This window comes from Carcharodon carcharias, chromosome 2 (assembly GCF_017639515.1).
Source record: "Carcharodon carcharias isolate sCarCar2 chromosome 2, sCarCar2.pri, whole genome shotgun sequence".
In the NCBI taxonomy this organism is placed as follows: Eukaryota; Metazoa; Chordata; class Chondrichthyes; order Lamniformes; family Lamnidae; genus Carcharodon; species Carcharodon carcharias.
The window spans coordinates 144004310-144030131 of NC_054468.1; the positions used below are offsets into that span (position 1 = coordinate 144004310).

General features: G+C 43.0%; 1 protein-coding gene across 5 annotated transcripts in view; it reads right to left on the reverse strand.

Moving 5' to 3' along the window:
- cep43 (centrosomal protein 43) overlaps positions 1–25822 on the reverse strand; it is a 251093-nt gene that overhangs the window by 204028 nt on the left and 21243 nt on the right. For 4 of the 5 annotated variants that reach the window (XM_041182859.1, XM_041182856.1, XM_041182860.1 and 1 more), the window contains exons 4-7: positions 19798–19886; positions 9703–9840; positions 4025–4051; positions 1823–1879 (exon numbers count right to left, since the gene is read on the reverse strand). In XM_041182859.1, the coding sequence (XP_041038793.1) occupies positions 1823–1879; positions 4025–4051; positions 9703–9840; positions 19798–19886 (311 nt within the window). The remainder of the gene's footprint in view (positions 1–1822; positions 1880–4024; positions 4052–9702; positions 9841–19797; positions 19887–25822) is intronic. The other variant, XM_041182857.1, reaches the window with a different exon arrangement.

Sequence of the window (25822 nt, forward strand, 5' to 3'; positions counted from 1 at the left end):
GTATGGAGATATGAAGAGGTGTGAGGGGGCATGCGGAGTGGATTTGGTAGGAGGGAGGGGTGTCAGGGTTTGAGGGCCTGACATTCATCATTAAAAAACTGGGCTGACATCCCAGCAAACAGAGGTGCAGGTCTGCCTGCAGAGGCCACTCTGCCCCCATCTCCCCAGAACAAAAACATGGTGAGCAGGGGCCTTTTTAAAGGAGACGGGTTTGCCAGGTCAGGAAGCTTCCTGACTCGGCCGACCTGCGTCCTCCAAGAAAATCTGGTTCAAGGAGTTACCAACGCAGCGGGCTTCCAGATAAGATAATGGAAGCAAATGTTATGGAATCAACTGAAGAATGAATGCACTGCAACATGTTTATATTGCAGGGCTGGGAGGTGCTGTCAACCTTTATCATCAAGGACAAGAGCAGCAAGCATAATAGCTTGGATCTGACATGCTGAAAACTCCTCAGAAGCTCTCTCAATCAACTGTGATGGTTTCTATCAATATTCTGAAGTGTGGCTGATGATCTGAAGAATCCTTGAGAATATTTCTGATGTAATCAACTTAAATCGCCATGCCTTCATGGGGCAAAATCCTAGAATTCCCTACAACCCATGCTGCTCAAGAAGGTGACCCACCACCATCTAATCATTATCTAGCAATAACTGTGGCTAAGACAGAGTGCCATACCTAGAGAACAAAATCAATCATTTAAGAAACAATTGAGTGGCACAAATGGGAGAACGCAGAATCTTTCTAGTTGGATAAGCTAATATGGGCTAGGAGTAAATGTTAGGTCTTTATTCATTAGAGTTTAGAAGAATGAGAGGTGATCTTATTGAAACATACACGATTCTAAGGGGGCATGACAGGGTAGATGTTGAGAAGCTGTTTCCACTACTGGAGAATCATGAACTAGGGGACATAGTTACAGAAGAAGGGGACACTCATTTAAAACTGAGATGCAAAGGAATTTCTTCTCAGAGGGTAGTGAATGTCTGGGATTCTCTATCCCAGAGAGTTGTGAAAGCTAGATCACCGAACGTATTTAAAGAGAAATTAGATAGATTTTTGAAATATTGGGGAGTTGAGGGATATAAGGAGCTGGTAAGAAGGAGGAGTTGAGGCCTGAGGCAGATCAGCTATGATCATATTGAATGGCGGGGCAGGTTTCGGGGCCGAATTACCTACTCCTACTCCAATTTTTTATGTTCTTATGAATGACCTTCCTCACCTGTGATCGGTGTTGTGAACTTTCACATGGGCCTAGATAATGCTTTAAGAATCTTTCCCCCTACTTTTAATTCCTGCCTTGGAGCCAACTTTGATTTAGAAAACATTTTTACCCATGGGAAAAGTGCCAATTTTAACATATTAATGTTGAATTGGGTGCTTTAACTAACTATAGGAGGCTATGCGTAAAGTATGAAATTACCAATAAAATAATTGAAATGGAATGGGTGATTTCATAACTAGATATTTCTGGTGAGGAACAGTGATCACAGCAGGGACCACAGGTTAGAAAATCACAGACTCATGGGTCACAATCATTTATCCACTGAAGCTAAAGATCATAAAACCACAGGCTACGGGCCCGTGACTCCCTGGTCTGCTCTCCCTCAGTCACTCGCCAGGAGTGGAACTGATCCATATAAATATGTTTGTAAAATTTATACCACGCTCTAAAAAAAATCTTTATAGTATTAACCATATAACTTCAATTAGTTAAGTCATAAATCACCTCGTAACAAAATGCGTGAAAATATACCAGTAGTTGCATTTTACACATATTTTAGCATGGATTAACAATCTAAGTTAAAAGTTAAAAACTCACTTCATCGTAAAATTCAAACTTTTTCTTAGCTTCTGCTATGTGTTTTGTGGATAGCTCCTGGAAAAGAATAATCACAACTAGTCTTGAACCTAAGAGGGAAAGTATATGAATTGTTGTATAGTTCTAAAATTTATAAAATGAGGTACCTGTACACTTACCACCGCTGTCACTTATGTTTTATTGTACACTAAAACCATGTCAATAATTTCATGTTTCCCAGTATCATAGCTAATAGTGACACACAATTTCACAACTACAGTCAGCTATAATAGAATGATACAATAGTACACTACAGGAAGCCATTCAGCTCATCCAGTCTGCACCAACTCTTTTCAGGAAGCAATCCTGTTAGTTTCATTCTCCAGCTCTTTCCCATATCCCTGCAAATGTTTTCTCCTTCCAAGTGTTTATTCAATTACCCTTCGAAAGGTATTTCTGAAACTATATCCACCTCCCTATCAAGCAGTGCATTTCAAATCCAAAAGATTTTGTAAAAAACGTGTTTTCTCACATCATCTGTTCCTTCTGCCAGTCACTTTAAATCTGTGCCCTCTGGTTATCAGCTCCTCAGCCACTGGAAACAGTTTCTCTTTATTTACACTAGCTAAACCCTTAATTTTAAACATCTCTATCAAATCTCCTCAATTTTCTTTGCACTGAAGACAGCAACACCAGCTTCTCAGTCTATCCACATAACTGTAATCCCTCATCCCTGGAATCATCTAGTAAACCTTTTCTGTATCCTCTCCAATGCCTTCAAGTCCTTCCTAAGATGTGACGCTCAGAATTGGACACAAGGCTTCAGCTGAGACTGAATAGTGCTTTTGTTGGCTTAGCATAAACTTCCTGGTTTTTGTACTCCAGTCTCTTGTGACAAAGTCCTGGATCCCATATGCTTTATTAACTCTTTCGTTAACATGCCCTGTAACCTTCAAAAATTTCCGCACAAAGATCCCGAGGTCCCTTTATTCTTGCACCCCTTTAAAGTTGAACTGTTTAGATTATATTGTCTCTCTTCAATCTTCCCACCCAAATATATCACCTCACACTTTTCTGTGTTGACTTTTATCAGTCGTGTTCCCACCCATCCCACCAGTCTGTTTATGTCTTCTTGAAGTCTATTACAATCTCCCTCACACTTTACTATATTTTCAAGTTTTGTCTCATTTGCAGATTTCAACAGAGTGCCCTGTACCTCCAAATCACCCCACACTCTGCTCAACAGCCTCCCCTGGCTCTGCTCAATACCCCCTCCCTGCAAATCTGTCATCCCCGGCTCTACTCCCATCTTTCACCCCGTTGATCCCAACTTCCCCACCCCTGCTCCCATTGCCCCCTTCCTTACTCCTCTGTCCTAACAATAATCAGAGAAGAGCTGAGGGTGGAGTTGTGGTGGGGGTAACAGTGGATGCATGGAATGTGGGGTTGGAGGGCGGAGAGCCACAATTAAAAGTATAAGAAAGAAAACATTTAAAAAAACACCTGTCATTAAGCTGTCTCTTCAGCTGGTGAAGTCAAAGAAGGCACGGCTTTGCTGGTGTTATTGCCTTGCCACTAAGCCTCCCTACTCACCTTGCTGATGAATCCATGCTGCAGCTGGGAGAGCAAATTCCTGCTGCAGCCTACGAAACAAAGTTAAGAATGCAGTTTTAAATGCAGTCAACGATGTACGCCTCCGCTTCACTGCTGACTCCAACATCTAGGCCATTATTTTCATGGCACTCTGACCTCCCGCTATGAACTCACCTCCTTGAGTCAATAAGCTGAAGACACTGCAGGGGTCCCATGTGCTGCCAGTAAAATTCCACTGCCCTCAGAAAATGCCTAATTACTTCATTAACAATCTCAAGTGGCTTCTCACTGCTGCTGGATGGCCTGTCACTAGTGCACTGAAGCCGCCTCCTGGAAAAATCAGGGCATGCCTTGGAATTCCTGTCCAATATCATTTGTTCTAATTTTCAGTGGCTCTCTCCCCTCCACCTCCCACCCCTACCCTGCTTCAAACCTGCCCCTAATCCATGGCACTGGTAAAATTTCCCCATTGTATCACATACTGAAAAGTGATCAAATTTATAACTTAAAATAATTGTGAAGGCCGAGAGTACAAGAAAGACTATATTCTGATGAAAATCCCAGCCATCAGTAGAAGTCAATAATACTTATCACCAGTTGACAGAAAGTGAGGCACAAATGATCTACTACCTTTGGAATACAAGTAAGCTGGTCACCCTGCAACAAGAAGAGCAGACTATTATTGTGTTATTCTTATGAATTAGAAACATGCATATGGGTTCATATTTTCCCCGTTTCTTGTGTTGATGTCTAGCAAATACATCTGGTTTCTTTAGATTTTTAAACCAAACTTTTATTTCAAAATAAAAGATTTTTCAATTTTTGCTTTGAATGTTAAAATCCAGTACCCACAGAATCATGTATGTCCCAAAGACTGGCAGATCGTATTAAACAGCATGCCCCGCTGTTCGCAACGGGCAGGGCACATACCGTACCCAAACAGCTCCCGCTTGCAAAATTCAAAATAGTGTCCAACATTAGATGCAATTCCACAATTGAGGATTATTTAGCAAATGTTGTCCAATGTACTAAGAATTACACTGATAACCAATTTAAGAATGTCAGTTGGGCTCACAATGTTGCACATTTACACGTACTGGAAGCTACATATATTAATACACAGGGCCCTGCTCTTTGAAGACAGAAAGAACATGTACATACACTGCACCTATTTCAGCTAAACAAGTGACAGCCATTTGCTCGCTCAATCCTCAGGGCAATGCCTTGACCAGTCAGGGTCAAGCTGCCTGGTTTAAATTTCAAACAATGCTTGGCAGTTAATTGTCAGTCACCAGTGGTACATTCTCCATGGCAATGGCACATGCCAATCAATCAGCACTCTCTTCATATACAGTATAAATTGTCATTTTTCCCTATTGTATTGATATTCTTGAGTGTCCTGGTGAGTGCAAGATGAAAAGCTTAGATGTCTCTCTTTTTTCAGCAATGCTAATACCTTTGATGTCCCCCAAGGATCTACCCTTAGCTCTCTCATCTACATCCTGCGCCTAAGTGCCATCATCCAAAAACACATTAGTTTCCACAAGTATGCTGACAACACAAGAGTTCTACATCACCACCATTTCTCTTGACTTTTCCCCTTCCCAGCACTGAATGCTTTATGAGCAGCGATTTCTTCCAACTAAATATTGGGAAAACCAAAGCCTTTAGGTATCACCAGAAATTATGTTCCCTAGCCACCAACTCCATCTATCTACCTGGCGACCTTTCCGAGTCTAAACCAGATCTTTTGCAACCTTGGTGGGAAAGATTTCAAGGTTTGCATACAACACAAAACTTGGAGTTATGGTACACACTGCCGAGGACAGTGATGGACCTCAGGAGCATGTGTATGGCTGACAGCACGAGTGGGGACATAGCAGATGAAATTTGTTGCAGGGGAGAGTGAGGGTGATGCATTTTAGTGAGAAGGAGGAGGAGAGATAATACAGGTTAAGTGGTGGAGTTTTGGGTGCAGTGCATAGGAGGAGAGACCTGAGGTTATTTATGCTTTGTTAATCTGTCCTGTCACCCTCAAAGCAGTTAATAAAGCATATGGAATCCCTGGCTTCGTGGAATTAGAACACTGTTTTGGTTCTAGTGCCGTGCTGTATCTGATTCTGAGCACATTCTTTGGGAGGGGCAGAAAGGTTTAGGAGAAGATACAGAAGAGATTTACTAGCATTGCTTCAGTTATATGGATAGACTAGAGAAGTAGAGAGGGCTAAGAGGAGTTTGATATAGGTGTTCAAAATCATTAAATGTTCAGATCAGGGGTGGGGAACCTTTTTCTTATCATGAGCTATTCACACAGACAAAAGCAGTCGTGAGCCACACACATAAAAATCAACTTTTCAAAAAACTAAATTAAGAGAGAATACAGAAACATTTAATTCACCCATTGTTTTAATGTGATGGCTAAATTTGAATATTATATTGTTAAAAATTATTATAGTAATTTAGCTGAGGCTTTTATCCACAGCAAATTCATAACAATGATGATAAATGCTATTTTGAAGGCACTACTGTCATAGGTCTATATTCTTAGAAATTTTGCTGTGGGCCAGATGAAATTGAGCAACGGCCCACGGGCAGTAGGTTCCCCACCCCTGGTTTAGATGGATAAAGAGAAACCATTCTGGTTATTAAAGGGTAGAGACCAGAAGGCATAGATTTAAGGTGTCAAGAAGAGGCAAAAAGTTATGCAACAACTGTTTCGGATCTGAAATGCACTGCCTGATAGGTGGTAGGTGGTGGAGGCAGATTCAATAGTAGTCTTCAGAAGGGAATTGGATGAACACTTGAAGGAGAAAATAAAACTAAGGAAGATGGGGAAAGACTAGGGGAATAGGACTAGTGCAATTGCTCTCTGGAAGATCCTGCGCAGACTCGATGGGTTGAATGGCCACCTTCTGCCCTGCTCTATTTTATGATTCCATGCTGATGAGTCTCAAAAATATGGGAGGCATACACAGAAGTTTGTGTTTTATTTATCTACTTTGCCATCATCACCCAAACTCTTCTTGCTGAGGCACAGTTCTTTTGAAACAAGTGCCCTCCAATGTGAACATACTCCTCATACATTTCTGGACAATGGGCATCTGCAAGTTATTTGGCCAAAGGGGCCAAATTGTTGTCGAGCCGGATCCTGCCCTTACCCAGCATCCACACCATGTTTAGTTGGGTTAATTAGGGACCACTTTGAAGCTAGACACTAAGATTTCTTGCTGAGGTACAGTTCCACCACTGCCAGTTGAGCTCTGGTAACTTATGTGAATGGGGAAGTTTGATCTTTGATAACAGGCTTCAACATGCTCTTCAACCATGGTCAGAGGAAGGGTGTGAAAAAGAAATCACATCCAAACCCGATCCTGTTCTCATTTAGTGTTCATGGCTGCAAAGCAGGTCGCTGGATAGTAATCAAGAGGAGGAACTCTGGCCACTTTTACACCCTCTGACTAAATGAAGGGGCTAATGTAGTGACCCTGCCACTAACCCAGATAAAATCAGTTCAGAGCATTGGTCAGGTATCAAACCTAGCAAAGACTTATCTAGCCAAGACATCAGGGCAACCCAATTATTCACTAAGTACTTTAAAATTACAAATCATTTCACCAAAATACTGATCGTCATTTCCTCCATTTTTAAACTACATATTTAAATTCCCTAAAAGACTGTGTCCAGAATTTTGTGGTGGTGATAGGGGGGGTGGGGGTCTCACCCACCGGCTGCAAAGTCGGCCAGAGCCTTGTGTCGCCTGTTGCTGGGAAGACCCACTGCATCTTGTTCCACTCAGGAATTTGACAGACCAGCAGCAGGCCCTCCCACAGGATCAAGGACCCCGGAAGCAGAAGTTCCACTGCAAAGAGCTGCTGGCCAATCATCCGACTGCTAGGATCGTCGCTGGATTGCAGACAAGAGCCGAGTGATATTAAAACAGAAAATGCTGGAAAAACTCAGCAGGTCTAACAGCATCTATGGCGAGAAAGCCAGATTTAACATTTCAAGTCCGTATGGCTCTTCTTCAGAGCTGAGTGATGGCGGGTTAGGGTCGCAGGGAAGAGATGGTCAGCAGCAAAGGCAGGGTGGTGGTTCTAAGTGGTGCCTACTCTTCCTAATGCTGGGTCCCTCAATCAGGCACCGAGTGCCTGTGAACGAAGGCATTAATTGCCTACTTTAGGGCCTCAATTGGTAATGGGGCAGGACGGCCGCACACAGACCCTGGACTTAATTGGACTGGAGGTGGGAAGGTGCCAGAGTCCTCACCTGCCACCCTCCCACCTGATTCAAGGGTCCCTGCCACAAAATGTGCCACAGGGGACTGCACAAGATTCTGCCTCTAACTCTGGTTTCATTTCTAAGATGATGGAAGAAGGCCTAAAGAAACCTACAATTGGACTAGACACCTTTGCAGAGTAACATTGAAGCTGTACCCACAACAAGGTTTGGGGCTGGATTTCATGGTTTTCGCTTTGGTGAAGGAGACAGTGGTCTGCTTGCTCCCGCCATCTCAATATGGTAAATTGAGCATTAGCGGTCAATTAGCATTGCGATGGGGGCTCAGCATCCAATTGGGCATTTAGGCCGGAACATTATGCGGTGAACAGGAAGTCGGTTAGGGCTACCAATTTTAAAGATTTCCCTGTCCTCTCAATCTTTTATTTCTTATTGCAGGCTCAAAACAGTGAATAAAAAAACACTGCCAACTTCATCAGCACCTGCTACTACATGCAGCCCCAGTCTCATTGAAGGGCTTTTCTTCCACCCTTGTGCCACCTCCTCATTCCTGGGATACAGCGTTCCCAAACTTTTTCCTGTCTGACACCCAAAGAAAAATGGAGTCAACAAAGAAAAATTGCATACAATTGGCTCTTTAACATAATCAATTAACAGGTTATTGACAATTTAAAAATGGCGGGTGGGCTTTTGATTTCCATGCACCTTCGTCTTCTGTAATAATCGGAGACTGGCGTGATGACATTGGAATGCTGACCTGATGTCATCACTCATATTTTATGTATGCAGGGAAGGGGGTCACTTGATTTACACTGTAAAATCCAGCCATTTTCTTATTAATTCATGGGATATGGGCGTCACTGGCTAGGCCAGCATTTATTGCCCATTCCCTAATTGCCCTTGAGGCGGTGGTAATAAGCTGCCTTCTTGAACTGCTGCAGTCCCTGTGGTTTAGGTACATCCACAGTGCTATTAGAAAGGGTGTTCCAGGATTTTGAGCCAGCGACAATGAAGGAATGGCGATATATTGCCAAGTCAGGGTCGTGTGTGGCTTGGAGGTGGTGTTCCCATGCATGTGCTGCCCTTGTCCTTCTAGATGGTAGTGGTCCTGGGTTTGGAAGGTACTGTCTAAGAATCTATGGTGAGTTCTTGCAGTGCATTTTGCAGATGGTGCATACTGCTGCCACTATACGTCAGTGGTGGAGGGAGTGAATGTTTGTGGATGTGGTGCCAATCAAGAGGGCGGCTTTGTCCTGGATGATGTCGGGCTTGTTGGAGCTGCACTTATCCATGCAAGTGGAGAGTATTCCATCACACTCCTGACTTGTGCCTTAGAGATGGTGGACAGACTTGAGGAGTCAGGAGGTGAGTTACTCACCGCAGGATTCCTAGCCTCTGACCTGCTCTTGTAGCCATAGTATTGATATGGCTAGTCCAGTTCAGTTTCTGGTCAATGGTACCTCCAGGATGTTGATAGTGGGGTTTCAGTGATGGTAATGCCATTGAATGTTGGGGCAATGGTTAGATTCTCTCTTGTTGGAAATGGCATGAATGGAGATGCGTGGCATGAATGTTAGCCCAATCTTGGATACTGTCCAGGTCATGCTGCATTTAGACATGGAACGCTTCAGTATCCGAGGAGTCTCGAATGGTGCTGAACATTGTGCAATCATTAGTGAACATCCCCACTTCTGACTTTATGATGGAAGAAAGGTCATTGATGAAGCAGCTGAAGATGGTTGGGCCTGGGGCATTATCCTGAGGAACTCTTGCAGTGATGCCCTGGAACTGAGATGATTGACCTCCAACAACCACAACCAGCTTCCATTGTGCTTGGTATGACTCCAACCAGCAGAGAGCTTTCCCTGATTCCCATTGGCACCAGTTTTGCTAGGGGTCCTTGATGCCACACTTGCTCAAATGCTGTCTTGATGTCAAGGGCAGTCACTCTCACCTCACCTCAGTTTATAATTGCTTATCAACCAAAATTACATTTTGAAGCTTAATAAAAATGACGGCACTTAAATGAAACAGGAATATCATTTGAATATTCCATTGTATAAGTTACTTACATCAGAAAGGCAATTGCGTTTTTCTTTCTGTTGACCTCTTCTCATCACCTCCAATAATAGCGGTGCTCCCTTCAATTCATCTCCTTCATGGATCCCCAGCTCCCCGGCAAGATTATCCCGCCCATCAAGTCCAGTAAACTAAGTACAAAACAAAGAGGCAATATAAATTAAAGGCATGATTATTTATCATGAACATTAATGACCTTGACAAGGATTATGAATATGCATTTTTTGGGGGATGGTGGCATAGTGGTATGTTACTGGACTAGTAATCCAGGGGCTCAACTAATGCTCTGGGAACACAGGTTCAAATCCCACCACAGCAGCTGGTGGAATTTAAATTCAATTAATTGATAAATCTGGAATTAAAAGCTAGTTTCATAGGCACCACTACGGATATCAGATAGTTGTAGAAATCCATCTGGTTCACTATAGCCCTTTAGGAAAGAAAATCTGCCTTCCTCACCAGGTCTGGCCAACATGTGACTCCAGACCCACAGAGAAGTGGTTGACTCTCAACTCTGAAATAGCTCAGCAAGCCACTCAGTTGTACCAAACTGCTACAGAAAAGCCAAAAAACTAAGAAAACGAGATGATCATCTGGCATTAATCTAGGCACCAGGAGTAACAAAGGCACACGCAGCCCTGTCAACCTTGCAAAATCCTCCTTACTAACATCTAGGGTCATGTGCCAAAATTGGGGGAGCTGTTCCACAGACTAGTCAAGCAACAGATATAAAAACAAAAAAACTGCGGATGCTGGAAATCCAAAACAAAAACAGAATTACCTGGAAAAACTCAGCAGGTCTGGCAGCATCGGCGGAGAAGAAAAGAGTTGACGTTTCGAGTCCTCATGACCCTTCGACAGAACTTGAGTTCGAGTCCAGGAAAGAGCTGAAATATAAGCTGGTTTAAGGTGTGTGTGTGGGGGGCGGAGAGATAGAGAGACAGACAGGTGGAGGGGGTTGGTGTGGTTGTAGGGACAAACAAGCAGTGATAGAAGCAGATCATCAAAAGATGTCAACGACAATAGTACAATAGAACACATAGGTGTTAAAGTTAAAGTTGGTGATATTATCTAAACGAATGTGCTAATTAAGAATGGATGGTAGGGCACTCAAGGTATAGCTCTAGTGGTTTTTTTTTTAAATAATGGAAATAGGTGAGAAAAGGAAAATCTTTATAATTTATTGGAAAAAAAAGAAGGGGGAAACAGAAAGGGGGTGGGGATGGGGGAGGGAGCTCACGACCTAAAGTTGTTGAATTCAATATTCAGTCCGGAAGGCTGTAAAGTCCCTAGTCGGAAGATGAGGTGTTGTTCCTCCAGTTTGCGTTGGGCTTCACTGGAACAATGCAGCAAGCCAAGGACAGACATGTGGGCAAGAGAGCAGGGTGGAGTGTTAAAATGGCAAGCGACAGGGAGGTTTGGGTCATTCTTGCGGACGGACCGCAGGTGTTCTGCAAAGCGGTCGCCCAGCTTACGTTTGGTCTCTCCAATGTAGAGGAGACCACATTGGGAGCAACGAATGCAGTAGACTAAGTTGGGGGAAATGCAAGTGAAATGCTGCTTCACTTGAAAGGAGTGTTTGGGTCCTTGGACGGTGAGGAGAGAGGAAGTGAAGGGGCAGGTGTTGCATCTTTTGCGTGGGCATGGGGTTGTGCCATAGGAGGGGGTTGAGGAGTAGGGGGTGATGGAGGAGTGGACCAGGGTGTCCCGGAGGGAGCGATCCCTACGGAATGCCGATAAGGGGGGTGAAGGGAAGATGTGTTTGGTGGTGGCATCATGCTGGAGTTGGCGGAAATGGCGGAGGATGATCCTTTGAATGCGGAGGCTGGTGGGGTGATAAGTGAGGACAAGGGGGACCCTATCATGTTTCTGGGAGGGAGGAGAAGGAGTGAGGGCGGATGCGCGGGAGATGGGCCGGACACGGTTGAGGCTTAACCGAGGTTTTCCACCCACGGTCGTTGACAGGGCCCTCAACCGTGTCCGGCCCATCTCCCGCGCATCCGCCCTTGCTCCTTCTCCTCCCTCCCAGAAACATGATAGGGTCCCCCTTGTCCTCACTTATCACCCCAACAGCCTCCGCATTCAAAGGATCATCCTCCGCCATTTCCGCCAACTCCAGCATGATGCCACCACCAAACACATCTTCCCTTCACCCCCCTTATCGGCATTCCGTAGGGATCGCTCCCTCCGGGACACCCTGGTCCACTCCTCCATCACCCCCTACTCCTCAACCCCCTCCTATCGCACAACCCCATGCCCACGCAAAAGATGCAACACCTGCCCCTTCACTTCCTCTCTCCTCACCGTCCAAGGACCCAAACACTCCTTTCAAGTGAAGCAGCATTTCACTTGCATTTCCCCCAACTTAGTCTACTGCATTCGTTGCTCCCAATGTGGTCTCCTCTACATTGGAGAGACCAAACGTAAGCTGGGCGACCGCTTTGCAGAACACCTGCGGTCCGTCCGCAAGAATGACCCAAACCTCCCTGTCGCTTGCCATTTTAACACTCCACCCTGCTCTCTTGCCCACATGTCTGTCCTTGGCTTGCTGCATTGTTCCAGTGAAGCCCAACGCAAACTGGAGGAACAACACCTCATCTTCCGACTAGGGACTTTACAGCCTTCCGGACTGAATATTGAATTCAACAACTTTAGGTCGTGAGCTCCCTCCCCCATCCCCACCCCCTTTCTGTTTCCCCCTTCTTTTTTTTCCAATAAATTATAAAGATTTTCCTTTTCCCACCTATTTCCATTATTTAAAAAAAAAACCACTAGAGCTATACCTTGAGTGCCCTACCATCCATTCTTAATTAGCACATTCGTTTAGATAATATCACCAACTTTAACTTTAACACCTATGTGTTCTATTGTACTATTGTCGTTGACATCTTTTGATGATCTGCTTCTATCACTGCTTGTTTGTCCCTACAACCACACCAACCCCCTCCACCTGTCTGTCTCTCTATCTCTCCGCCCCCCACACACACACCTTAAACCAGCTTATATTTCAGCTCTTTCCTGGACTCGAACTCAAGTTCTGTCGAAGGGTCATGAGGACTCGAAACGTCAACTCTTTTCTTCTCCGCCGATGCTGCCAGACCTGCTGAGTTTTTCCAGGTAATTCTGTTTTTGTTTTAGTCAAGCAACAGTCTGACATAGTCATACGCACCGAATCATACTTGTAATGTCTCAGATACCTCCATTACAATCCCTGGATATGCCCTGTTGCACCAGCAGGACAGACGCAACAGACGTGGCGGTACAGTGATATATGGTTGAGAAGGAGTTGCCTGGGAGTGAAACCACAACCAGTGGATCTGATCTAAACTCTGCAGGCTTGCTACATTCAGCCATGAATTATGGAGGACAATGAAACAACTAACTGGAGGAGGTGACTCCACAAAAAACCCCATCCTCAGCAATGGGGGAGTCCAACACATCAGTGCAAAAGACAAAGCTGAAGCATTTACAACCATCATCAGCCAGAAGTGATGAGTGGATGATCCACCTCAGTTTCCTCAAAGTCCCCATCACCATAGATGCCAGTCTTCAGCAAATTTGATTCACTCCATGCAATATCAAGAAATGGCTGAAGGCAATGGATACAACAAAGGTATGGGCCCTGACAACATTTCAGTAGTAATACTGAAGACTTATGCTCCAGAACTAGCTGCATCCCTAACCAAGTTATTCCAGTACAGCTACAACATTGGCATCTACCCAATAACATGGAAAATTGCTCAGGTATATTGTGTCCACAAAAAAGACGACAAATGCAATCTGACTAATAACTGCCACATCATTCATTAGCAAACTGATAGTGATATCATCAACAATGCTATCAAGCAGCACTCACACAGCAATAACCTGCTCACCACCCAATTTGGGTTCCACCAGGGTCACTCAGTTCCTGACTTCATTAAAGCCTCAGACTAAATATGGAAAAAAAAAAGCTGAACTCAAGAGGTTGGGCGAGAGGCCTTTGATATCAAGCCAGAATTTGATCAACTGTGGCATCAAGGAGCCCCAGCAAAATTGAAGTAAATGTGAATCAAGGGTAAAACTCTCGCTCAGCCATCAATGACCATCATAAGATCAGACATGGGAATGTTCACTGATGATTCCACAATCTTCAGTACCACCCGCGACTCCTCAGATACTGAAGCAGTCCATTCCCATATACAACAAGACCTGGACAACATTCAGGCTTGGACTGATAAGTAACATTCACGCCACACAAGTGTCAGGCAATGACCATTACCAACAAGAGGGAATCTAACCATCATCCCATGACATAACCATCATAATCTCCCACTAGCAACATTTTGGAGGGGTTGTCATTGACCAAAAACTGAACTGGAACAGCCAGATCAATACTGTGGCTACAGGAGCAGGTTGGAAATTGAGAATTCTATGGTGCCAAACTCACCTCCTGACCCCAAAGCCTGTCCACCATCTAACCTGGCACAAGTCAGGAATGTGATAGAATATGCTCCACTTGCCTGGATGAGTGCGGCTCCAACATTCAAGAAGTGTGACACAATCCAGGACAAAGCAACATGCTTGATCGGCACCCTATCCAACAACTTAAACGTTCACTCCCTCCACCACCAACGAATAGTGGCAGCAGTGTGAACCATTTACAAGATGCACTGCAACAACTCACCAAGGCTCCTTCAACAGCACCTTCCAAACCTGTAAACTCTACAACCTTGAAGGCAGCAAACACATCAGAACACTACCACTTGCAAGTTTCCGTCCAAGCCAGACACCATCCTGACTTGGAACTATAAATCACTGTTCCTTCACTGTTACAGGGTCAAAACCCTGGGACTCTCTTCCTAACAGCAGGTTTACCTACACCAGGCTCACCACCACGTTCTCAAGACAACTAGGAGTGAGCAACAAATGCTTGTCTTATCAGTGACGCTCACATCCAATGTTAGAATAAAAAAAATTATTTAAGACGTTTCATCCACACCTTCCCTTTACTTCTCTTGCTTAATAACATGCAGTATCTCCGATCATTCAATAAGACGCAGCAAACACTCTAATATCTCTCCTCTGAGACACTTTACTCCAAAAGCTAATGGAATCATAACCTTCCTAGAATAACCAGTAGTTAGGCAAAAAACAAGTATGGCATTTTATGATTAATAACAAAACAGCCACATCAGAGAATGGCAGGAAGGAACAGAGAAAAAAACCTAAGAATACACCAAGAGTCAAAACTAGATAAAAGAGATAACAAAAAGACAAAACTAAAGGCTCTGTATCTGAATGCACAGAGCATTCATAACAAAGTAAATGAATTGATAGCACACATTTGAAGTAAATAAGTATGATCTGATAGCCATTATGGAGACAAGGATCGGATCATAAATATTGAAGGCATATAACATGCAAGATGAAAAAGGAAACTAAGTAAAGGTGGAGGGGTAGCACTGTTAATCAAGGATGGCTTTGGTGAAATAGTTAGAGATGATCTTGGTTCAGGAGATCAGGATGTCAAATCGGTTTGGGTGAGAGGGGAATAGTACGGGAAAGCAGTCACCAGCAGGAGTGGTCTACAGGCCCCTTAGCAATAACCACAATGTAGGACAAAGTATGCAAGCAGAAATACTGGGTGCTTGTGATAAAGGGGCAGCAATAATCATGGGTGACTTTAATCCACATATAAACTGGAAAATCAGATTGGCAGTAGTAGCCTGGATGAGGAGTTCTTAGAATACTTTCAAGATAGGTTCTTAGAGCAGCACGTTCTGACACCAGCCAGAGAGCAAGCTGTATTAGACTTGGTATTGTGTAATGTGACAGGATTAATTCATGACCTCAGAGTAAAGGGATCCCTAGGTAGCAGTGACCACAATATGATTGAATTTTACATCCAGTTTGAAAGGGTAAATAAAGGCAACTATGTGGACTTGAAAGCTGAGCTAGCTGAAGTGAACTGGGATACTAGGCTAGCGGATAGATCAATAGAGTAGTGGTAGGCACTTAAGGGGATATTTCAAAACGTTCAGAATAGGTATATTCCTACTATAAAGAAAAATTGTAAGGACCTGCTATCCATGGTTAACTAAGTAAGTTAAGGAAAGCATCAAACATAAGGAAAAAGCATATAACTGCACAAAGATGAGTGGCAGGTCAGGTGATAGAAATATAAAAACGGATAGCAAGAGTTTCTACAGGTATTTAAAAAAGGAATAAGTAAACTACGTGTTGGTTCTCTAGAGAGTGACAATGGGGAGTTAATAGTAGATAAAGAAATGGCAGAGGAAATGAACAAATATTTTGCTTCTGTCTTCACTATATAAGATACAAAAAAATTCTAATAATAGCTGTAAATCTGGAGGTGGACGGGAGAGTGGAACTTGGTAAAATTACAATCACTAGGGAAGCGGTATTGAGCAAACTGATAGAGTTGAGGGCTGACAAGTCTCCGGGTCCTAATGGACTTCATCCTATGGTCTTAAAAGGAGGTGATTAATGACGTAGTAGATGCGTTGATATTAATTTCCCAAAATTCGATAGATTCTGGAAATATTCCATCAGACTGGAAAGTAGGAATTATAAGCTCTTTATTCAAGAAGGAGGGAGGCATAAAACAGAAAACTATAGGCCAGTTAGCTTGACGTCTGTCATGGAGAAGGTTATAACTGGGCACTTAAAAAAACTCAAGGTAAATCAGGAAGAGTCAGCATGATTTTGTGAAAGGGTAATCACATTTAACCAATTTATTGTAGTTCTTTGAAAGAGTAATGTGCACTGTGGATAAAGGGGAGCCTGTAGACGTACTCTACTTGGAAGGCATTTGATAAGGTGCCACATCAAGATTATTGCGGAAAATAAAAACTTATCGTATAGGGGGTGACATATTAGCATGGATAGGTGATTAGCTGACTGGCAGAAAACAGAGCAAACATAAATGGGTCATTTTCTGCTTGGCAGGACAGGACAGGACAAGTGGATTCCCGCACGATCTGTGCTGGGGCCTCAGCTTTTTACAATTCATATCAGTGATTTGGATGAGGAGAGCAAGGACATGGCAGCTAAATTTGCAGATGACACAAAGATAGAAAAGTATGCTGTGAAGAGGACATAAGGAGGTTGCAGACAGACATAGAAAGGTTGAGTGAGTGGACAAATATCTGTCAGACAGAGTATAATTATGAAGTTGTTCACTTCAGGAAGGATAAAAAGCAAGAGTATTACTTAAATGGAGAATGACTGCAGATTCTGAGGTGCAGAGGCATCTACACGTCCTATTGCATGAGCCGCAAAAGTTAGTATGCAGGTACAGCTAGTAATTAAGAAAGCTAATGGAATGCTATCCTTTACTACAAGGGGAATCGAACATAAAACTAAGGATGTTATGCTACAGGGCATTGGTGAGACCACATTTCGAATGCTGTGTGCAGTTTAGTTCTCCTTAATTAAGGAAGGATGTAAATGTGTTGGAGGCAGCTTAGAGGTTTATTAGATTGATACCTGAAATGAGCGCGTTGTCTTACAAGGCAAGGTTGGACAGACTGGGCTTGTTTCCATTGGAGGTTAGAAGAGTGAGTGACTTGATTGCAGTGTATAAGATCTTGAATGGTCTCGACAAGCTGGACGTGGAAAGGATGTTTCCTTTTGAGGGCAAGTCCAGAACTAGGGGGGACTGTTTAAAAATTAGGGGTCGCCCTTTTAGGACAGAGATGAGGAGAACTTTTTTTTCTCTGAGGATTGTGCGACTTTGGAACTCTCTGCCTCAGGTGTGGCGGCGGGGTCATTGAATATTCTTAAGGCAGAGTTAGATTGATTCCCTTGCCCAACAGAATCTAAGGTTATTGGGGTAGATGGGAACGTGGAAATCGAAACACAAACAGATCAGCCATGATCTTATTGAATGGTGGAGCAGGCTCCGGTGGCTGAATGGCCTACTTCCGCTCCTATTTCGTATGTTCGTAAGATAACACCTGATTGTTAGTTGCTTTCACTTATCACCTATAAAGTTTCTTGCAGAGATCATATTATTTGAAGCATGTATGCCAAGTTCAAGTGTAATTATAAATGAAAATTGTTACACTGTGCATGTTCAAAGTATCTTTAATGTAAAAGTTATCCAGATGAGCTTAAGAATTAGGCATAAAAGAACTCAACATCAGGAAAAAGAAAAAAAAGACACTAGGAGATGATGCCTAAGAACTTGGTTTCAAAAAGGTATTGAAGGGAAGAGGAAGAGTGTTAAGGAGGAGTTCCAAAGGGCAGGCTGAAACCTCTGGCTTCAACAGTGGAATGAAGAGAAAAAATGTGTATGGGGTCAAGGGATACATAAAAAGTCAGCCTTAGGAGGAAGGAAAATTGTTTGGGAGAGCAATACGCTCTGGAGGATATTGCAAAGATAAAGTGGGAGAAAAGGTCAAGAAGAAATTTATTGACTAAGATTTTAAATTTAAGGCTCTTGGACACAGTTATAATTGGTCAGAGAAGAAAAAGGGCAAGTGGGACATGGTGCAGGACAGGCTGTTTGCAGTAGAGTTATGGACCAGTTGGTTTTTGTGGAGGTTGAAGATGGAAGTGCATTGGTGTAGTCAAATCTGAAGGTGGAATGGCAAGTATGAAAGTACTAGTGGCTAGGGGGCTGAGGCAGGCCAAATAGCAATGGTTATTATGCAAGCATCTAAGATGGAAAAAAAGGATTAAGTGGAGGGAGCTGCACAGATAGTCTTGAGCTTGGTTACAAATAAATCAGAGCTCCTCTTGCTGTTTTAGGAATGGGTAAAGGGAAGTGGATTTATTAAAAAAGATCATGGTTATATTCTTGACTTCCAAGATGACCCTGGAGCAGTATATAGCTTTAGCTAAGGACAATAAAGCACAATAGTGCTTTGGTGTAGCCATGGTGATGGTTGGCTAAACCAGTTAGGGTGCTAGTGTGCTTAAGTTTCAGTCCTTAAAGAGCTTTTGGAGTTGTATCAAGCACAATGACTGGGGTAAGGGTCAGTGATAAAACAAAGACAGATCAAAAACAAAAATAATTAAAGCAAGTTGACATCTGCAGAGGTATCAAAGAGTAGAGGGCTGAAGGTGAGGGATTTCGAAATTAGAATGTGTGGGTGTAAGAGATTTCTTACATGCTTACAATTATTACAATGGTAGCTACACTTCAAAAGTAGTTAATAGGCTCTGAAACACATTGAGGCATCTTGAGATTGTGAAAGGGGCTATATAAATGCAAGTTCTTTCCACCCTCTTTTTCTGGGTTAGTGGAGAGGGGGGGAATGGGGTTGAAGTGCAGAAGAGAAATTGTACTTTTCCGAAATAGTCATTTTGCCCCCATTCTGTATTTCTTACAATCAGTTCTGTTGCCATTTTAGAATGACATGTTTACAAAGTTTGGTGCAATTACACTAGTGTGCAAGACGTATTACTTTGTGGCATCACAATTTCTATTGCTTTGTCAGAAACATAGGTATTTTGGCATACATTATTGAGCACATAGCTTGATCTGCTTTAACTATGGGGAAACTAAATTTTCACAAATGATCCTCAACATAATAGCTAGACTAAGAGGCACTTCTAAGTTTAACTGTTTCATTTCTCTGACCTGGGTTCAGGTCCAGCAATGACGGAAAGCCAAGCTGGGAAATTTCTGTGTCAACATTAAGGGTCCTAGGTGAAATGCTTTTGGGTAGCCTGGGAACTGGAATATTTTATACTGCTGCAATTGGGGGAATTGGGCTCTTCTAAAGTTTTGGACAGTGTGGAAGTAGCATTACTCTATATCCAGCTATGCTGTATCTAACCTCAGAATATTTGATGCTGGGACTCTGCATCCACAATTGAAGCTGCATTCCCCAACATGTCAAAACTTCAAAAAGAACTGAAAGACTCAATAACAACAGTGTAACACCATTGCATTTCCATTTATAAAAAAAAATGACAAATATAAACATAATATTAATTAGTTTTAAGTTTATCGGAAACAAAAATATACCTGAAAACAGTATCAATCTTAAAATATTTCGCATAAGACGTGACCATCCCAAAGTTTGATGACTGAATTTGTTAAAATAAAGAAAAAGATTGTGAAATTAACTTACAGTGTTTGTTTCTGGCTGGAACACAGCCAAAGTAAAGTCCAGGTTGAAAAACTGGAGAAATTCAGTAACAAGACCAGCCACCAAGCGCCCTATGAAGGAAAACGGCGTGTCAATTTGTAAACAAATTTACCAGTATTGTTTTCATACATAGAAAGATTGCAGCACAAAAGGAGGCTGTTCAGTCCATTGTGTCCGTTCTGGCTCTATGCAAGACAGCTCAGCTAGTCCCACACTTCTGTCCTTTCCCTATAGCCCTACAATTTTTTTCCTCTTCAGATAATTAGCCAATTCCCTTTTAAAAGCCAGGGTTTAATCTGCCTCTACCGCACTTCTCAGGCAGTACATTCCGTAATATAAACACTCGCTGTGTAAAGCTGTTCATGCTGCCTTTAGTTCTTTTTTGCCATTCACTTTAAATCAGTGTCCTCTGCTTCTCGACACTTCTGACAATGCGGCAAGTTTCTCTCTATGCACTCTGTCTAGGCCTCTCATGATTTTGATCTCCTCTTAGCCTTCTGTTCTCTAAGGAGAACAACCCCAATATCTGCAATCTATCCCCATAACTTAAATCCTTAAATCACTGGAACCATTTTTGTAAAACTTTTCTAAGCCTCTCTAATGCCTTCATATCTTTCCTATGATGTGGTGCCCAGAATTGGACATAATACGCTTGCTGAGTGGTTTATAAAGACTCCCCATAATTCCCTGCTATTGTATTCTTATGTCCCGATTTGTATAGCCTATTCATATATTGTATCTTATTAATCATTTTCTCAACCTGCCCTGCCACTTTAATTGATTTGTGCACAAATACCCCCAGGACCCTCTACTTCTAGGCCCCCTTTAGAATTATACTCTTTACTTACTTCATATTGCCTCACCTTGCTCTTCCATCCAAAATGTATTTCTTCATACTTTCTGCATTAAATTTCACCTAACACATGGTCACCCATTCCACCATCCTGTAGACGTCCTCAAAAGTCTATCACTATCCTTCTCCACACAGTTTCACAATGCTTCCAAATGTTATCTCATTGTCAAATTTTGACATTATGCCTTTCACACCCAAATCTAGGTCATTATTATGAATCTAGAAAAGCAGTGGTCTTAGTGCCAATCTTTAAGGAACCCTACTGAATGTGTTCTTCCATTCAAAAACAACTACTCACCACTGAAATTGCAAAACTTGCAGGTGCTAGAAATCTGAAATAAAAATAGAAAATGCTGGAAATATTCAGCAGGCATGGCTGCATTTGTGGAGAGAGAAACAGAGCTAACTTGTCAGGTCAATGACCTGGTCATGAAAGGTCATTGACCTGACACATTAAATTTGTTTCACCCTCCACAGATGTAGCCAGATCTGCTGAGCATTTCCAACATTTTCTGTTCTTGTTCACTACTTTTGTTTCATCCCACTCAACCAACTTCGTAGCCAAGCTGTCGCTGTCCTTTTATTACATTGAACCAGTCCAGGTGACAACAATCAAAATGATGCTGAAAATGTAACCTCCTAGAACAAAAAAACCCAGCAATCTTCATTGCCTGGGAGAAAAACCCAAGGTCACAATCAATAAAGCAGCATTCCAGCAGCTCGGGGTTGACACTCAAAGACAAATCCAGAAGATAAAGGACGTGTGTTGGGAAGAGAAAGCCCAAGAGATCCAACAGTACCACCAGGACTATCTACAGACTACGGTCAAATGGACAAAATCCCCTTCGCTCACAGGATGGTGTTCCTCTTCTTAAGGATGATAATGCCATCAGTCAACACTGGAAAAAATATTTCCAACAACTCTTTAATCACCAATCCATGACAGCCGATACTCTCCAGGGTATCCCCCAATACCCTGCGGTAGAATCGATGGGTGAACCACCATTGATGGGAGAGCTGCAGCAAGCAATCAAACAGGTGAAAAACAAAAACCCTGTGGCCCGGACTGTATTCCACCTGAAGTCATGAAAGCTTGTAGACTTTTGCTCACATAAAGACTCCTATGGATTTGGGAGAAAAAATAACTGACCTCAGGAAGCGACAGGAATGTAATTATCTTCAAGAGGGGAGACAAACCATGCTGTGGAAACTATCAAGGGATTTCCCTCTTGTCCACAGCAGGAAAAATTCTAACAGCATTCACCTGAATGACCTATTTCTGGTGGCTGAGGGAATCCTCCCAAACACACATTGTGCCTCTAGACATTGCAGGGCAACCTCTGCCATGGTCTTTGTTGCCAGGCAAATCAAAGAAAAAAATGCCGAGAACACCACCAGGAACTCTTCATTGCATTCACCTACCTGACCAAAGCATTTGACTCAGTAAATCACAAGGCTCTGCGGATTGTGCTCCAAAGACTTAAGTCGAAGAAATTTCATCACAATCCTGCAATTGTTTCATGATGACATGACTATAACTGTCTTGAGTAAAAGATCTGAAATGGATGCCATCAAAATCTGGACCAGGATCAACTAAGGCTGTGTGATAGCTCCCGAGTGGACATTCACCTCATCAAAAAATCAACTGCCCCGTGGTGAGAGTATTAAATACTGTTTAGGTAGGAAACTAACTATCCACTGCTCCCAATGCAGTCTGCTCTACATGGGGGAGACCAAATGCAGACTGGGTGACCGCTTTGCGGAATACCTCCGATCTGTCCACAAGCATGACCCAGACCTTCCGATCGCATCTATTTCAACACACCACCCTGCTCTCATGCCCACATGTCCGTCCTTGGCCTGCTGCAAAGTTCCAGTGAAGCCCAACGTGAACTGGAGGAAAAGCACCTCACAGCCTTCGGGACTTAACATTGAGATCAACAACTTCAGACCATGAACTCTCTCCTCCATCTTCACCCCCTTTTTTAATCCCCTTTCTTCTAATTCATTTTTATTTTTTAATCCACTTATTTTTATTTACTTCTCTGTAGTTTTATCCCTCTTTTTTATCCCATTTTCTATCCTTTTTTCCCCACCACTGCCCCCTCCCCCTCACCCCATCCCCTACAGGGCCATCTCTCACTTGTTCCATGTTGTTCTTTCACACAATGCTACTCTTGTTCTGCTATAATCATATTCTGCTTTCTTACCTTTATGCCACTATTAGCGCTAACCACCACCATTAACAATCCTTTTGTCCTTTAGCTTATGACACCTTTGTCAATCCCTCCTTTGTCCCCACCTATCGCTGGCCTTCTATCCAGCTCCACCTGTTCCACCCCCCTTAAACAGTATAAATATCATCACATTTCCACTTCTCTTCAGCTCTGAAGAAGGGTCATATGGGCTCGAAATGTTAACTTTGTTTTTCTCTCTCCACAGGTGCTGAGTTTTTCCAGCATTTTCTGTTTTTGTTTCAGATTTCCAGCATCCACAGTATTTTGCTTTTACTTTAAACTCTTTAACCTCAGTGCCAAAACTAAACTGACCACCCTAGGCATACACAATCTAGTTTGCGGATGTCTGCAGTGTCATTGCCCACCATGCACCATACTTGCAAGTCATTTTCGATCTCTTCAAATCTGCATACAAAGGACTCGGCCTGACCTTGAATGTTTCAAAGACAAAATCCATATCAACCCAGGCCTGGTCAGCTAAATATTCCTTCTCCCATTTATATTGAAGGGGAGATTCTGGAATATGTTCAGGACTTCCCATACCGTCGCAGACGCCTTCCTCAAAAGGTCAGCATTGGCAAGGAGATTCAACACCAGATCAGCTGTGCTAACTCAGCCATCTACAAACTATGGCAGCGAATGTTTGACAACAAAGACCTCCACAAGTCAACAAAAGTCCTAGTGTACAAAGCCATTGTTGTCACCACACTCCTGTACTCCAGTGAAACCTGACCAACAGCAACAGAGAGCGCTTGAGAAATTCCATCAGCAACGTCTCCACTGCATCCTCCAGATTCAATGGGAGGGCCGTAGAACAAACACTAGTGCCAATCTCAAAGTCCGCTCCACAAGCATTCATGCAAAATCAACTTTGACAGACTGGGCGCTGTCTGGATGGTCGAAAAGTATCTCCGCCATGAGGCCCTGGTTTCAGAACTCTCAAATGGCCAACGTTCCAGAGAACGCTTTAAAGAGACCATGTAGCCCTCCTTGAAGAGTGACAATATTGACATTAATGACCGGGAGGAGCCTGGTAGCAATCGCTCAAAATTGTGATAATTTGTCCTTCAAGCTGCATCATGTTTTGAGTCACAACTTCTTAATGATGAGGCAGAGCAGTGGCAGAGACAGAAAGAAAAAGAAGCAGACCCTCCACTCTGAACCGCATTACATTGTGGGACATCCTGCCCCATGTGTCCAAAGGTCTGCAGGTCAAGAATCAGCCTGATCAGTCACAAAGACTCCTAGCAGAAACTCACAGCCAAGTATAGGTCACCCTCGAATCGAAGGACAGCTGACAACAGTTCCATGGGTTTTAACTTTGCTGACAGAGCTGTTATCCGACATTTTATCACATGCCTTTCAGAAATTCATGTACACATCAACTGTATTACATTAATCTATCCTCTCTGTTACCTTGTCAAGAAAAATCGAGTTAATCACTATTTGCCTTTAACAAATCAATGCTGGCTTTCCCTAATTGATCCATATTTGCCCAAGTGACTGTTAATTTTGTCCCAGATCATCATTTCTGAAAATGTCCCCACCGCTGAGATTAAACTGACTGGTCTGTAGTTGCTGGGCATCCTTTCTTGAACAAGGATGCACCATTTGTAATTCTCCTGTCCTCCAACATCACCACTGTATCTAAAGAGGATTGGAAGATTATGGCCAGTGCCTTCACTATTTCCACCCTTACATCCCTCAATACACATAGAATCATCTCATCTGGTTCTGGTGACTTATCAGCCAGACTTTCTAATACGTCCGTTTTATTAATTTTTAGCCCATCCAGTGTTTCAACAACACGCACTCAAGTATAGTTGACGTTGTGTAAAAGTCAACACCCAGCTTTCTACTTAACCGCCTGCTCGTCACATTTCCCGCGCGCCAAAACTCTCCCTATCGCCAACTTTCCTGAAGGCTGACTCTCTCCCTCTGCCAAACCTCTCACTCGCCTGTGAGTGAGGCTCAGGAGAGGGGCAGCGAGTGGGAGGAAACAAGCAAAAGGAGCTGCAAGTGGGAGAGAGTCTCGGGGAGTGGAACAGGCTGCTCCAAAATGGTGTTGAACGGGTCTCACACATTCCCTCAGCACCGGCGCAAAACAACAGTAAAGCAAAAATCTCAAGATACATCATCGAACACGCATGGATTCCAACCCTCAAAAATATTACTTGTGTACAGGTCGACCCCCTACTTTTACCTAAAATTTTGGGCTCAAAAAGCTGACTTTTACATAAGTATATATGGTACTCCTCTTTACCAAGGAAGGAAATGCTGTCAAAGTCATAGTGAAAGATTGACGCAAAGAACTCATTTAGTATCTCAGCCATGTCCTTGGTCTTCATGCATGGATCATATGTTTGATCCTTAATCAGCTCCACCCCTTCTTTTATTATTTAAATGCCTATAGAAGACTTTTGGGTTCCCTTTTATGTGGGCTGCCAATCTCTTTGCTTCTTTTTTTCCACTTTCTCCTCTGAACTTTAAATATTCAGCCTGGTTCTCACTTATATTATCAACCTGCCAACCGTCCTTTGCACATGTTTGCTACTTAATTTTGCTTTCTATCACTTTCTTCATCCAGTGAGTTCTGGCTTTGTTTGTCCTACCTTTCCTCTTCATAGGAATGTATTGACTGTACCCAAACTATCGCATCTTTCAAGGCAGCCCATTGTCCTGCTACAGTTTTGCATGCTAATCTTTGATTCCAATTTACCTGGATCAAATCTGTTCTCACCCCACTGAAACTGGCCCTCCCCAAATTAATTATTTTTAATCTTGCTTTCTCCTGTCCTTTTCCAGAACTAGCCTAAACCTTAGATCACCGTCCCTCGCGTGATCGACTTGCCCCATCTCATTCCCCAGAACTGGATGCAGCAATGCCTCCTTTCTCATTGATTCAGAAACATAATGA